The 13,058-nt window shown below is 42.8% G+C and overlaps 1 protein-coding gene across 1 annotated transcript in view; it reads left to right on the forward strand.

The window, feature by feature from the left end:
• LOC106565912 (astrotactin-2) overlaps positions 1–13,058 on the forward strand; it is a 449,250-nt gene that overhangs the window by 255,313 nt on the left and 180,879 nt on the right. Inside the window, exon 11 of the mRNA XM_014133602.3 lies at positions 11,002–11,152. Coding sequence (XP_013989077.2) covers positions 11,002–11,152 — 151 coding nt within the window. The remainder of the gene's footprint in view (positions 1–11,001; positions 11,153–13,058) is intronic.

Genomic DNA, 13,058 nt, shown 5'->3' on the forward strand with positions numbered 1-13,058 from the left:
TTCATACATAATAATTGTATTTCTGTTTGTTTGAAGGTGTTCTGTTTAATATTTATCTGTCCATCCCAGAGGGACCCTTTCTGTTCAGTCTGCTTTGACTCAACATGGCAGCATGACCATGGGCAGCCTGGGAGAGCTGTGTGAATGGGGAATACATCTCTATGATATGAGGGTGATGGAAACCCCTCTAGATACTATTCATTGAGAAGAATCCACAGAGACTGTTGAAAGATATGCAGATATGGTCATTGAGATGGAGATATTAGATCATTTCACCCTGGCATAGTCCTCAATGCTTTTTACACAGATGCTCATAATATACCTTTTGAAATAAAACTGTAAAAAACTATACACATATTTCTCATTTTATCAATTGCCTAAAAAAGGCAATATTGTATTATACTGGCAATTGTATTTCACAGCATAATGGGAAAGTTATGAAAAACTAAAATAAGAATTTAGCACAAAGAAAATGTGCTTTTGTATGAAATATGTAACATTAATGCTGGATTGATCTCATTACAGTAGAGCTCATGCTAATTATGCACAGTCAGTTTAGCACGCTTTCATTTCTTCAACGACATCAAGGCTGTTTCTAAGAAAATGGCTGTGATTTTGCAGAGCGTGTGTTTGATGCGATCCTCAGAGGAGGCTGTCAGTGTCCCTAGACTGCAATTTGGTGAATCAGACCTTCTCCCGACTGTTGAGCTGTGTGCACAGCTGCACATGAAAGACTATACAGCGCTACAGTCTTCCCTCAGTGAAGACTCAGTGAGACTGTGAGTTTCATGTCTCTTTTCAGAGGAGCCAGATCGCATGTCCTCTGGCTATCTGACTGAACGGCACAGTATGTTTTAATCGCACAATGATGTGTTTGACAGCACTTCCCATATTGCCGTCCTTTCTTCCCCTCTCTCTCTTCCTCCATGTTTATCTCCTATTCTTGTTATCTTTGCACTCTATTTCTTCCATCTCCCTCTCTTCCCCCGTTCCTTTCCTTTTCTCCAGACAAGCTCTCTATATTGATGTATTCTGTAAACTGTTCCTCTACGTCTATGTGTGTGCTGTTAGTAAGGATGTATTCATCTTAAGACTGTTTCAGACTGAGTCGCTAAGCGCCTTGCTGTCTTGCTTGATGTGCAGCTGTTTCACTCTAATGATTCATTAAGTCAGTGAGTTTCTTGCTCTGCCTGGAGTTTTTAGGGGACAAATCTTCCCTTTGAAATGCAAGAGAAAGGCCACAATGTATTATTGCAATTTAGGCGCAATTTAGATGTTGGCCACTAGATGGCAGCAGTATATGTGCAAAGTTTTACACTCATCCAATGAACCATTGCATTACTGTTCAAAATGTTGTAGTCTGGCCAAATGTGTCTAATTGGTTTATTGATACATTTTCAAGTACATAACTGTGCACTCTCTTCAAACAATAGCATGGCATTATTTCACTGTAATAGCTACTGTAAATCGGACAGTGCAGTTAGATTAACAAGAATTTAAGCTTTCTGCCCATATCAGATATGTCTATGTCCTGGGAAATGTTCTTGTTACTTAAAACGTCATGCTAATCACATTAGCGTACGTTAGCTCAACCGTCCCGTGGGGGGGACACCGATCCCATAGAGGTAACTACTTTGATACCTTGAAATAATGATTTGCAATATGCATCCCATTGTATTCGTTATTTTTTTCTCTTAATTGCCACAGCGATAAGAGCAGTGCAGACAAAGCACTAGAAAGGGGTACATGGTTTGTTAGCACAGTGGCACCTATCTGCCTGTCACTCACAGTCTGTTGTTCCCCTTTGTTGAGTCATGTCGTTCCTCCCTGTGTGCTCTATTCCCCAAGGCCCTGTTCCAAAGAATACACTTTTGTTCCTTTTCCAAGAAAAAAAAACGATTTTTCCCACAGGAGTTCCTTCTCCTCCCGCTAACCTCACAGTAGACACGTGGAGTTCAGTACCCAGACTCAACGGACCGGCAGAGGTGGTCCCAACATCCAAACATGTAGCTACTGTCTTTCATAAGAAGCTGAGGTGGTTTGGGTGTTTGATTCAGGACTTGTAATAAAGCTCCAGAGTTGTCTTTCCCTCAAAGCCAAATTGGAAAAAAAGAGTCTGAACTTCAAACAAAGCTTCTTCATTTCTAATTTTAGTATCTAGCATAGTTTTTTTATTTAATTTAATGTTCTCACTCAAGCTTGGCAGTCAGTTAGGTTGACAAAAAACTAACATTGGCTTTCAGTTTTAATTATGGTTCAATTTTCTTTGTGTCGAAGACATGGGAGTCCTCATGATATAAGGTTGCCACAGAAACAAAAACAATACCTGCGTCTCTATTCAGATCGTGTTAGTTATTGTGACGGAACTACGGAAGGTCATGCTCTACTGAATAGCTTGCTGTGTCTAGCTTTTAAAAAGCACACTGCATATTCAGGCATGCTTTCCGGTGCTCTGCAGGTGAGAGAGCAAGCAGCGATCATCTATCCTCTGCATCTTTCCTTAGATGGACCTGTTGACGTGTTGTCTCTATTGTTTCTCTCCACTCCTAACACATTGTCAGGCATGGTGAGGTGTTGACACTTAAGCGACCTCTCGGCTTGTGGTGCCGCCGTGAGCTAACACATTCCTCTAGGCCTCCTCCAGCCTGACCCCTTTATTCTTCCTCAGCAGCACTGCTATGCCACCTAGGAGTCAGCTCCTTAATACACCACTTAATAGTACACAAAGTGGGGCCCTCAACCCTTTTTTCGTGTGTGTGTGTGTGTGTGTGTGTGCGTATATGTGTGTTGTTTTTTCTTCTCTCTCTCACTCCTCCACTCTACCTCATAAAGGCTGTGACAATGCCAGCGGGCGGTGCCTGTTCGCTTTATTAGCAATAAAAGTTAATGGATGGAGCATGCTGATATCCTCGGCCTTCCATCACGCATGTTGACAAGTGCGTCCAATCAATGCCGGCTCTCCAATTAAAACCCGGTACGCGACCTGCCATCAGCCCCTACCCACGATGCCTCACAAATGACAGTTTCATACATAGTAAATTGCCATCGGATCAACTCCATAAAATATTGAAGTTGCTGTAATTGTGTGCGATCGCACCACCCCGTAAACTGACCCTGCAAAATTATGTTCCCATTCCATAGAAGATTGAGAGGCCAGAGTGATAGTTTGTCATAATAGTGATTCAGGAAAACAAACATTGGAATGAATAAAAGGCTATTTTCAGAGACCTGCCATTGATTAAAACAATATTTCCAAACAGAGAGGAGCTATATTGGTTTCAAGTTAACACTTAACTGATATTGCCTCTATCCATTCCACCCCAGTGGAAAACAGTGACGTATCCATGGAAAGGTGTTCTCAGCATGATTCAAACCTCTGTTTTGACCTTTGACCCCATCTCCCCTGTGGAGTCAGAACGCAGCAGGGAGGCATGTCAGGCCTAAGATCAATAATTCACCCTTCACTACTGCCCCCTTCTCCCCTGCATGCGGCATTCACCACCAACTCATCCGTCTCCTTCTCCTTCTCAACACTCTTCTCACAAAATGCTTTCTCTCCTGTGATCCAACTGGAAATAAATAACTGTGTGTGTGGGTGTGTGTGTGTGTGTGTGTGTTTGATGCAGGTGTACAGTATGTGTTGCCTTTGTGTTTCATATTGCAAGCAGAGCTAAGGTAGAGAGATGAAAATATAATCATTCCAACCGTTTGCACTATGTCAACTGGATGTTTGAATAACTGTAGTGTATTTGAGATAACCATAGAGCATAAAGTTAATGTAGCACTTGAACAGGAGACTGGAGCAGTAAGAAATATTGCTAGCACTGTATAATGTCACTGAGGAATAAAACAGTTAAAAGGAATTCCAGAGGGAACCTATGTCAAGGTCATTATAATATAGAGCTTTAGTGATCTTTTGACTGTTAAGCTCTTTCCTTCCACACATCAACAGGAAGTAGTTTGGGGGTAGGGGTGCTGTGATTTTTTTGCCAAGAGGGGGCTATGTCGGTCCACTAGTACAGGACTATTAAAGGCCCAGTACTTTTGTGAAAATATATTTTTTCCAGAATTATTTTGGATTTTTCAGGGGCTGCTGCAGCATCGTCAGCACCCCTACTTCCCGCGGCTATGCTTACACACATACCATACCGTTTGGAATAAGAACTCTAGGTGAACCAAGTCTGTCACAATGATACTGTATAGCTACAGTAAATAAGACACTAATATTGTCACACTGTCCTATTTTTTCAGTATTTTCTAATCCATCTTTTACTTTTGGTACCGTAGAGATTGCTTTTTGTTTTCTGGCAGAGGATTACAATATAAGAAGGAGCTCAAAACAATATCCCCTTCAGATTGTTATTTGTGTGTTGCTCAACAGATTGTCATTGTGGTTGGCTACTCTTTGTTTTGCACTGGCCAAGATGTGATGGCCTTTCATCATGGACACTCTTTTTGTCTCTGTTAAAATCTTGTATTGCCTTTGATGATACCAACTGAAAAAAACATGCTTCTGCATTTCCTTATACCTATTTCTATTAGTTACCATGGTGAATTGCTACTCTAGATCTGAGTAGTACAAGACCACATTACCTGACAAGCAACAACCTCAAAAATGTACAAATAGGTTAACAGAGAATAAACAGGGCACTTCATGGTTTAGCTCAGATTAAACACAGGGAATACTCATGGCTTCATTATATGTCATTACACTTCTAATGACTTGTTAATTTCCTGTGAGCTGGGCAGAGTGGTCACCTGTGTGAGGCAGAGGGCTATCAGGCATCAGCCTCCTGAACCTACTATAAGCTGGCAGGCCCCTGCGCACTGCCAGATCTTTGGCCTTGGGAAATCATGTCCAATCATATTGGAAGCGATCGGACCAAAAAGCCACCATTCGTAATCCCCCTCATCACTTTTACGCCTGTAGACTCCCACCTGCTCCCCAACACAACAGGCCAGAAGATAGGGACAGACATGGCAGCTTTGGTGGCTTTGAACAAACGGGTGGCAGTGACACAGTGGCACACATGTTTTTGCTGTTTGCCGGTAGTACTGTGCCAGGAAGAGTGGTGTCCTTGGGTATTTTCTCTTCAATATCTGTGTGTATGTGCCTCTATTTCTGTCTGTCTGTCTGTCTGTCTGTCTTTGTAGCTCTATATTCTCCTTCACTATGTCTCATTCTGTCACTTTAGAAGCCCTTTACACTTGTACTTGTATACGGGTTGAGCATTTCTGATTTGGCCACTGAAGTGCCTACATTGTGTCATGACGTTGCCCTGTTGGGGGAGGTTTATGACCCCCATAAATACCTTCCCCTTTTTCTCTCCACTCTACAGAATGGACTCTTTGTTAACATAGAGAGAGTATTGTAACATCAAAATGTTGGGAACCGAACAATAATATTCGGTAATCCAACCAGTTGAAAGTATCCGTTGGTACTTAAAGAATATGATGTCAGATCAGTTGTTGTCTGAGACATTATTACTCATGATAGGACAACATAAACTGTATCTTGGAAAGTCTACACATCAGATTCACATGGAATTGTTGTGCAATTTAAATGTTTAAATATGAAACTATTTGTGAAAAGATGAAATGTAAATTTTTGTTTTTAAAATGAGAGAATTGTTTTCAGAAGTAAAATATGCTCAATCAGTGGCCACGCCCACGTGAATAGGCATTGGTTGGAAATGATGAACCAACCCCTTTTCTACATTTCTATAAGAGCCCCTGTGACCCAATTCACGGCGAACTAAGCCAACCTCAGTGTGAGCTCTGGTTGCGAATGGTTGAACCACTACAATCTAACGAAATTATCATTGTGTTCCGAATGACATGAGGACTGATGTCCATACGTTTAGAAGGGCGAATTTCAACGTGGAGGTGACGATCGCCTCGCTGGAAGGATAAATTTGACTATACCAGCTAGAATATAGTATGAGGTTATAGTATGGCAACTTGGTATGAACTTTGAACTCTTATTCACTAAAGGAGTGATATATCCTAGACGTCGAGTTATCAGCAGCAGCTGTAAATGGGTGTGTGGCCTACAAAAGGGTACTACAACGTATTCATTCTACCACATGACAATGGTACTACAACGTATCCGTTCTACCACAAGATGACAGACTACAACGTATCTGCCCAGAAATATTATTCAAAGGACAAGGAAGATCTCTGCTGGGCAACCCAGCCTTCCATCTTCAACCAATCTATCGAAGTGCAGCTCAGAGTAAATCTATTTCTTGCATTTTCCTTTTCCGAATGGGCGTTATTTAGAATGCATAAGATTCTGTATTTACGATAGCATAGCGTCATAAGGTTCGATAGAGACCCAATCCTTGTTCCTCAGTCATCCCGCACTTTCATTCAAACCCAACCCTCTTTCTGTCACAAGTATCTTCGTCTTCTGACGATAATGCAAAATCGTCATCGGAAAAGGTAGACCAATACGCAGCAGGTGTGCAGTTGTTCATTTTGAACATTTAATTAAATCAACACGAATACAAAAACAACAAACAAGAAAATGAACGATAAACTGACAGTCTGCAAAGCATAGGCTCAACACAGAACAATCACCCACAATTACCAAACACACCCTACTATATGGGACTCTCAATCAAAGGCAGATAGACAACACCTGCCTTCAACTGAGAGTCCCAACCCCAATTAATCAAACATAGACATACACTCACTAGACTCCACATAGAAATACCTAAACATAACCCAAAACCCGGAATTACTAAATCAAACACCCTTTTTACAAAAACACACCACCCTGAACCACATAAAACAAATACCCTCTGCCACGTCCTGACCAAACTACAATACTAATTAACCCTTATACTGGCCAGGACGTGACAGTACCCCCCCCCCCCCCCCCTTAAAGGTGCTAACCCCGGAAGCACCTTAAACAAAAAAAAAACAAAAAAAACAACCACCCCAAACAACAAAACAAATTTCCCCCTACTAAAGGGAGGGAAGGGAGGGTGGCTGCCGTCAACGACGGCACTGTGCTACACCCCCCCCTCCCCAACCCACCTATATCAGGAGGTGGCTCCGGTTCTGGCCGTTCCGGGCAGTCGGGCCACTCTGGCAACTCGGGGCAGTCTGGCAACTGGGGACAGTCGGGGCAGTCTGGCAACTGGGGACAGTCGGGGCAGTCTGGCAACTCTGGGCAGTCTGGCAACTGGGGACAGTCTCGGCAGTCTGGCAACTGGGGACAGTCTAGGCAGTCTGGCCACTCCGGCAGGTCAGGGCAATCTGGCCACTCCGGCAGGTCAGGGCAGTCTGGCCACTCCGGCAGGTCAGGGCAGTCTGGCCACTCCGGCAGGTCAGGGCAGTCTGGCCACTCCGGCAGGTCAGGGCAGTCTGGCCACTCCGGCAGGTCAGGGCAGTCTGGCCACTCCGGCAGGTCAGGGCAGTCTGGCCACTCCGGCAGGTCAGGGCAGTCTGGCCACTCCGGCAGGTCAGGGCAGTCTGGCCACTCCGGCAGTTCAGCGCAGTCTGGCCACTCCGGCAGTTCAGCGCAGTCTGGCCACTCCGGCAGTTCAGCGCAGTCTGACCTCTCTGGCGACTGTTGACTGGCGGGCAGCTCTGACGACTGTTGACTGGCGGGCAGCTCTGATGACGACTGTTGACTGGCGGGCAGCTCTGATGACGACTGTTGACTGGCGGGCAGCTCTGATGACGACTGTTGACTGGCGGGCAGCTCTGATGACGACTGTTGACTGGCGGGCTGACGCACTATAATCCTGGTGCGTGGTGCTGGTACCGGATATGCCAGCTTGGGAACACGCACCTCTAGGCTAGTGCGTGGAGCGGGAACAGGATATATAGGACCATGGAGGCTTACTGGCGGTCTCGAGCTTAAACCTGGCATCGCCCTTTCTGGCTGAATGCCTACTACCCCCTGGTAACTGCGGGGCGCTGGTATAGCGCGTACTGGCCTAAAAACACTTGGCCTCGCCATAACACCCATTACCCCAAAGCATAAGACCTGTCCATTAACTGGCCTCCGAGAAACAGTCCGGGGATTTGGCCTGGGGCTCCAAACTTGCCCCGCCAAACTACCCATATGCCCCCCCAAATTTTTTTCTTGGGGTTGCCTCTCGGGTTTAATCGCCAGTCGTGTTCCTCGGTAGCATTCCCGGTCTTTGCTCCATTTCCTCCATGTATCCAATCCAAATTCCCTCTGCTCCTTCCTCTGCTGCTTGGTCCTTTGGTGGTGGGTGATTCTGTCACGCTTGTCGTCGGTAATGGAGGACCAAAACGCAGCAGGTATGTGTATGCTCATCTTGAGATTTATTAACTTCCAAAATGAACGTACAAAATAACAAAACAAATGACCGAACGAAATACAGACAGTCTGGTAAGGCACAAGGCTAAACTCAGAACAATCACCCACAATTACCAAACACACCCTACTATATGGGACTCTCAATCAAAGGCAGATAGACAACACCTGCCTTCAACTGAGAGTCCCAACCCCAATTAATCAAACATAGACATACACTCACTAGACTCCACATAGAAATACCTAAACATAACCCAAAACCCGGAATTACTAAATCAAACACCCTTTTTACAAAAACACACCACCCTGAACCACATAAAACAAATACCCTCTGCCACGTCCTGACCAAACTACAATACTAATTAACCCTTATACTGGCCAGGACGTGACACTTTCTTTGTGTAACCATCCGTCATATTGGCTTTGTCCGCTAGGGACGTTTTCTTTTATGACATAATTAATAATCAATGTATGATCCATCCTGTGTATATGTAATTCTGTGTGATTATTTAGTAAATAAATAAACCACATTTTGTATTGCTGATTCAACTTGTTAGCCAGGATTTGTGAAAAATTATACGACGTTCAGATGAGACTGAATAAGGTGACAATTAATAATTGACTGCTATTGATATAAAAGATTACCAGGTCTTTAAGAGTTTATTCGGAAGACAACAGCTCTATAAACATTCTTCCGTGGTGCCCCAACTTTCTAGTTAATTACATTTACATGATTAGTTTAATCAGGTAATATTAATTACAGAGAATTGATTTTATAAAATAGCATGTTATATAATTGAATACATAGTAAAGACACGACAATTGGAAAGCAGTGGCTGTACAGTAGCGTGCTATAATTGACTTCAGAGCTCAGGCTCTGTGCTTCACAGCGCTGTATGGGTTTTGTTTGACTGACAGACGTGTTCTGAAAATGAGTACCGCATGGGACAAGAAGTTGCCCCCATCACTCCTGCATTTTTTGTTGTCTGAGTGAGGGAAGGCCTGTAAATTAAAAGGACTCAATGTGTTCTGAAAGATGAGACTTTGAGGATTATAATAAATACCACTTTGATGTCATACAAGCAAGCCAAACACCTGTGAATCCAAATTTGCACACTTCCATATCATAAAACTCATGTCATATACAGCATCAATGTTTATGATAACTAGGTTTGATATAAGCTACAGGATGACATGGCATCACACTGGGTTGTTCTGAACAGAATGAGCCTATGTTTGTCTATTGTGAAGAAAATTTGCCGTGGAACAAGCACTTGAATGCACATGACTCCTTTCTATGCTCACCAAAATGACACTCTCTTTCTCTGAATTGCCTTGTGAAAGCTTAACACTGTGAGATCCTATTTTATAACTTAGCTAGTCATGTTGGCAATAGAACAAGCTTTCAAATTATGCCCACCTGATGCAAATTGCTATTTAAACGGACGTTTTTGGATTGCTTAAAAAACGACAGTAATTGTGTGATGGCAGGGATAAAGGGTTGTGATCCAAACAAAACAACTACAAGTGTGCTTGCTTTAGTTCATCAATGACACAGCTAGTATAGATAAAAAAAACACCTTATCATTGAAGACTCTTCTTTGAGCTATGAAAGTGCATTGAAATTATGTAGGAACTGTGCCCACTTTGGAGAGGTGTGTGGCCACTTGGAGACATTTCACAGGTTTAAAGGGTTAAGGCCTTGCTATCTGGTAGTAATTATCATTCAATAGTGTCAGTCAACAATGTAGCAGCAGCCTAAAATGCTGCTAACCTTTTTCCTTCCTGCCCTGATTATTCACAATAGAAACGTGCAGCCTTATTGCATATTCCCACCCTCGACACAATATGTGTGTATCGTGGCGTGGTCTGAGATCTGTATCGTATTTCCTCTTCCTTGAAGAATTAAATACATTTCTCTCTCTCTCTCTCTCTCTCTCTCTCATCATTCACCTTGCTTTCTATGTTTTCTTTATTCCATCAGGACCAAATATCCATTTGTTGTATACAGAGCTTGGACAATGGCCCAAACATCCCAGTATATCTTTTGGAGATCGATTCCACAATGGAATTGATTTAAGCTTTAAATGGCTGGCGGATCTCTGTCATTCTGTCTCTCCTGAAATGCGTACCCATTCATCTGATTCCATCTGTACCATTTTCCCACAGTCCACAGCACGACAAAGTAGCAACATATCCCAGTAGAAGTAATGGTACTGCACACCAAGGACAGAACGGACGATATGTATTTTCAAACGCTCTCTTTTTCAAAGTAGGGGACGATAAGTCTCCTTTTCAAACTCTCTCTTTTTCAAAGTAATGGTTGTATCATGATTTATCTTGTAACAATATGATAGCACTAATATGAGGGTCACAACAATAGGAAATTGAGGTAATACAGTTTTTGTAAGGAAAGGAAAAGATTGGGTTATTGTGGTAATAAAATTGAGCCACAGAGGAGACTTTGAAGCATCCCCCCCAAAAATGACCAACTGCTGTATTTGTTCTGTTTTTCTCTATGTACAACTAACCAAACCGAGTTCTGAAATCCATCAGAAGTAGTGCCAGTGCGTTTTCCATAGTAGGACAGCCTGAGTCACAAGGCGTAAACGTATGACTAAATCCAATTTCAGTTAAGTGCTCAGGCTTTATTCTGATCAGGCTATTGATGGCAGTGTCTTCTTCTTCTCTGCCCATCATAGGGAGGAGGCCATCATGTCCACCTACTTTGACACAGTAGATGATCTCCTGGCGTCTTTCGGCCCGGTCCGAGACTGTTCCAAGGACAATGGGGGCTGCCGGAAAAACTTCAAGTGTGTGTCGGACCGCAGAGTCGACTCAACAGGCTGTATGGTGAGTTACTGTCACCTCTGTAAAACCTCTCGAAAGAAATGTAATTCCCACATTTATTCTTAGTATGACACAATGACAATTGCTGCATAATGAAGTGCTATATGTAAGTGTAATTTCTCAGCTATGTGTAATTTCTCAGTTAGAGGATTCATAACCTCCCATAATTTAGAGGATTTATGTGATTCAGTTTGACTTCATTGAGTTAAGATGCTTTAGGCAGTTGAAGATCTGCTAATTAACACATACACATTGATACAGAGGAAAGGGAGTAGGCGCCGGTCGTTTCCCACCACATTCTGAAGAGTGTTAAGCATTCCATGATGATAATGATCTTGGGGCATGTTTCTAAATCTGTGATTGGCAAAAGTGTGAACGTTCACACCACCTGCTTGCATATTGAAAGCAAGTCAAACAGGTGTAAAACGAAGATGTCATGATCCCAAGCTTACTCAAATCATGTATATCCCAAAAAAGATAGTCTGAAACTGAAATTTCAGGAGTAGCTACATTGCCAAACCCAGAAACGTTAAAAGTTATAGGCTGTCATAGTGTAGCCTACACTCTTAGAAGGGTTCTTCGGCTGTCCACATAGGATAACCCTTTTTGATAACATGTAGAACCCGTTTTGGTTCCACTTAGAACTCTCTGTGGAAAGGGTTCTACATGGAACCCAAAAGGGTTCTACCTGGAACCAAAAAGGGTTATTTAAAGGATTCTCCAAAACCCTTTTAGGTTCTAGATATCACCTCAGAGTGTACTGTAGGAAACATATTACAGTTGATTTGATATGCAATACAGTACATCTTTGTGTGAGCGTGGTTGGTCATTTGCATATTTACATCGGGAGGAGAGATGGAGGAGAGACGGGAAAGTTCCAATGCCAGAGGTTTGACGGGAGTTTGGGCGGGCTCGAGTCGTAAACCAATTAAATTTATGGGCCAGTTGGGTAGCTGTGTGATGGATGGCTTGATCATTAGGGGATAGGGTGCTGCTGTAATTTGACTGGCCTCTGGGCTGTATGTCCCTAAAAATGAGAGCCAAACACTGATACTACAATTTCTACTGGGACTGTTAAAACAATTGCTGAATCGAGAGAGATTTGCTCAACAGCCCAACTCTTGCTATGCTACGCTAAGAGCCAGCTTAAAAGGGATTTTGCCTCACACAACTATCAGAGAGTAATTGTTTTACCCACAAATGTAATTTATTGCTAAATATTGCTTTATACCACTCAGAGGTCTTTCACATGAGGATTCACCAACACAGTTGACAATAGTGTTCTTATAGTGCAACATTGTGTTAACCTGTTGCAGCTTACTCTACATGCCTCCAATTTGTAAAGACATGGAAACATACATATTTATTCTACATCCATATACACTGACGGGACCATTCACACGGGAAACTGTTGAGCGTGAAAAACCCAGCAGAGTTGCAGTTCTTGACACACTCAAACCAGTGCGCCTGGCACCAACTACCATACCCTGTTCAAAGGCACTTCAATATTTTGTCTTGCCCATGAGGGTACAACACTCATGTAGAGCATTGAGCACAGCTTTATTTCAGGTAATAGATACGCGGAGTTGTATCCAAATCATTGCATTTCCATAATGTTTCAAATGCTTATCTCTTTAGAGGGGTAGGTAGAGTCACTGCATACAACTCAGGGTTAACCCCTCAGGTCTTACTCCATACATGGTTACCATGACATTCTGAGTTGTTCTCGGAACCATATACTGTATCATAAAAATATGCCATGCTGGAGAAAAAGGCATCTTTAGTCACCAGGACTTATAAATGGTGATGTAGTGCTTGCTCTTTTCTTTTTCTTCTTTTAATCATCAAAGGTGAGATTTTTCATGAGTGCATTAGATAAAACCTCATGGCCTAAGCTCCTGTAACTGAA

This window comes from Salmo salar, chromosome 01, assembly GCF_965601325.2.
Source record: "Salmo salar chromosome 01, fSalSal1, whole genome shotgun sequence".
Taxonomy (NCBI): Eukaryota; Metazoa; Chordata; class Actinopteri; order Salmoniformes; family Salmonidae; genus Salmo; species Salmo salar.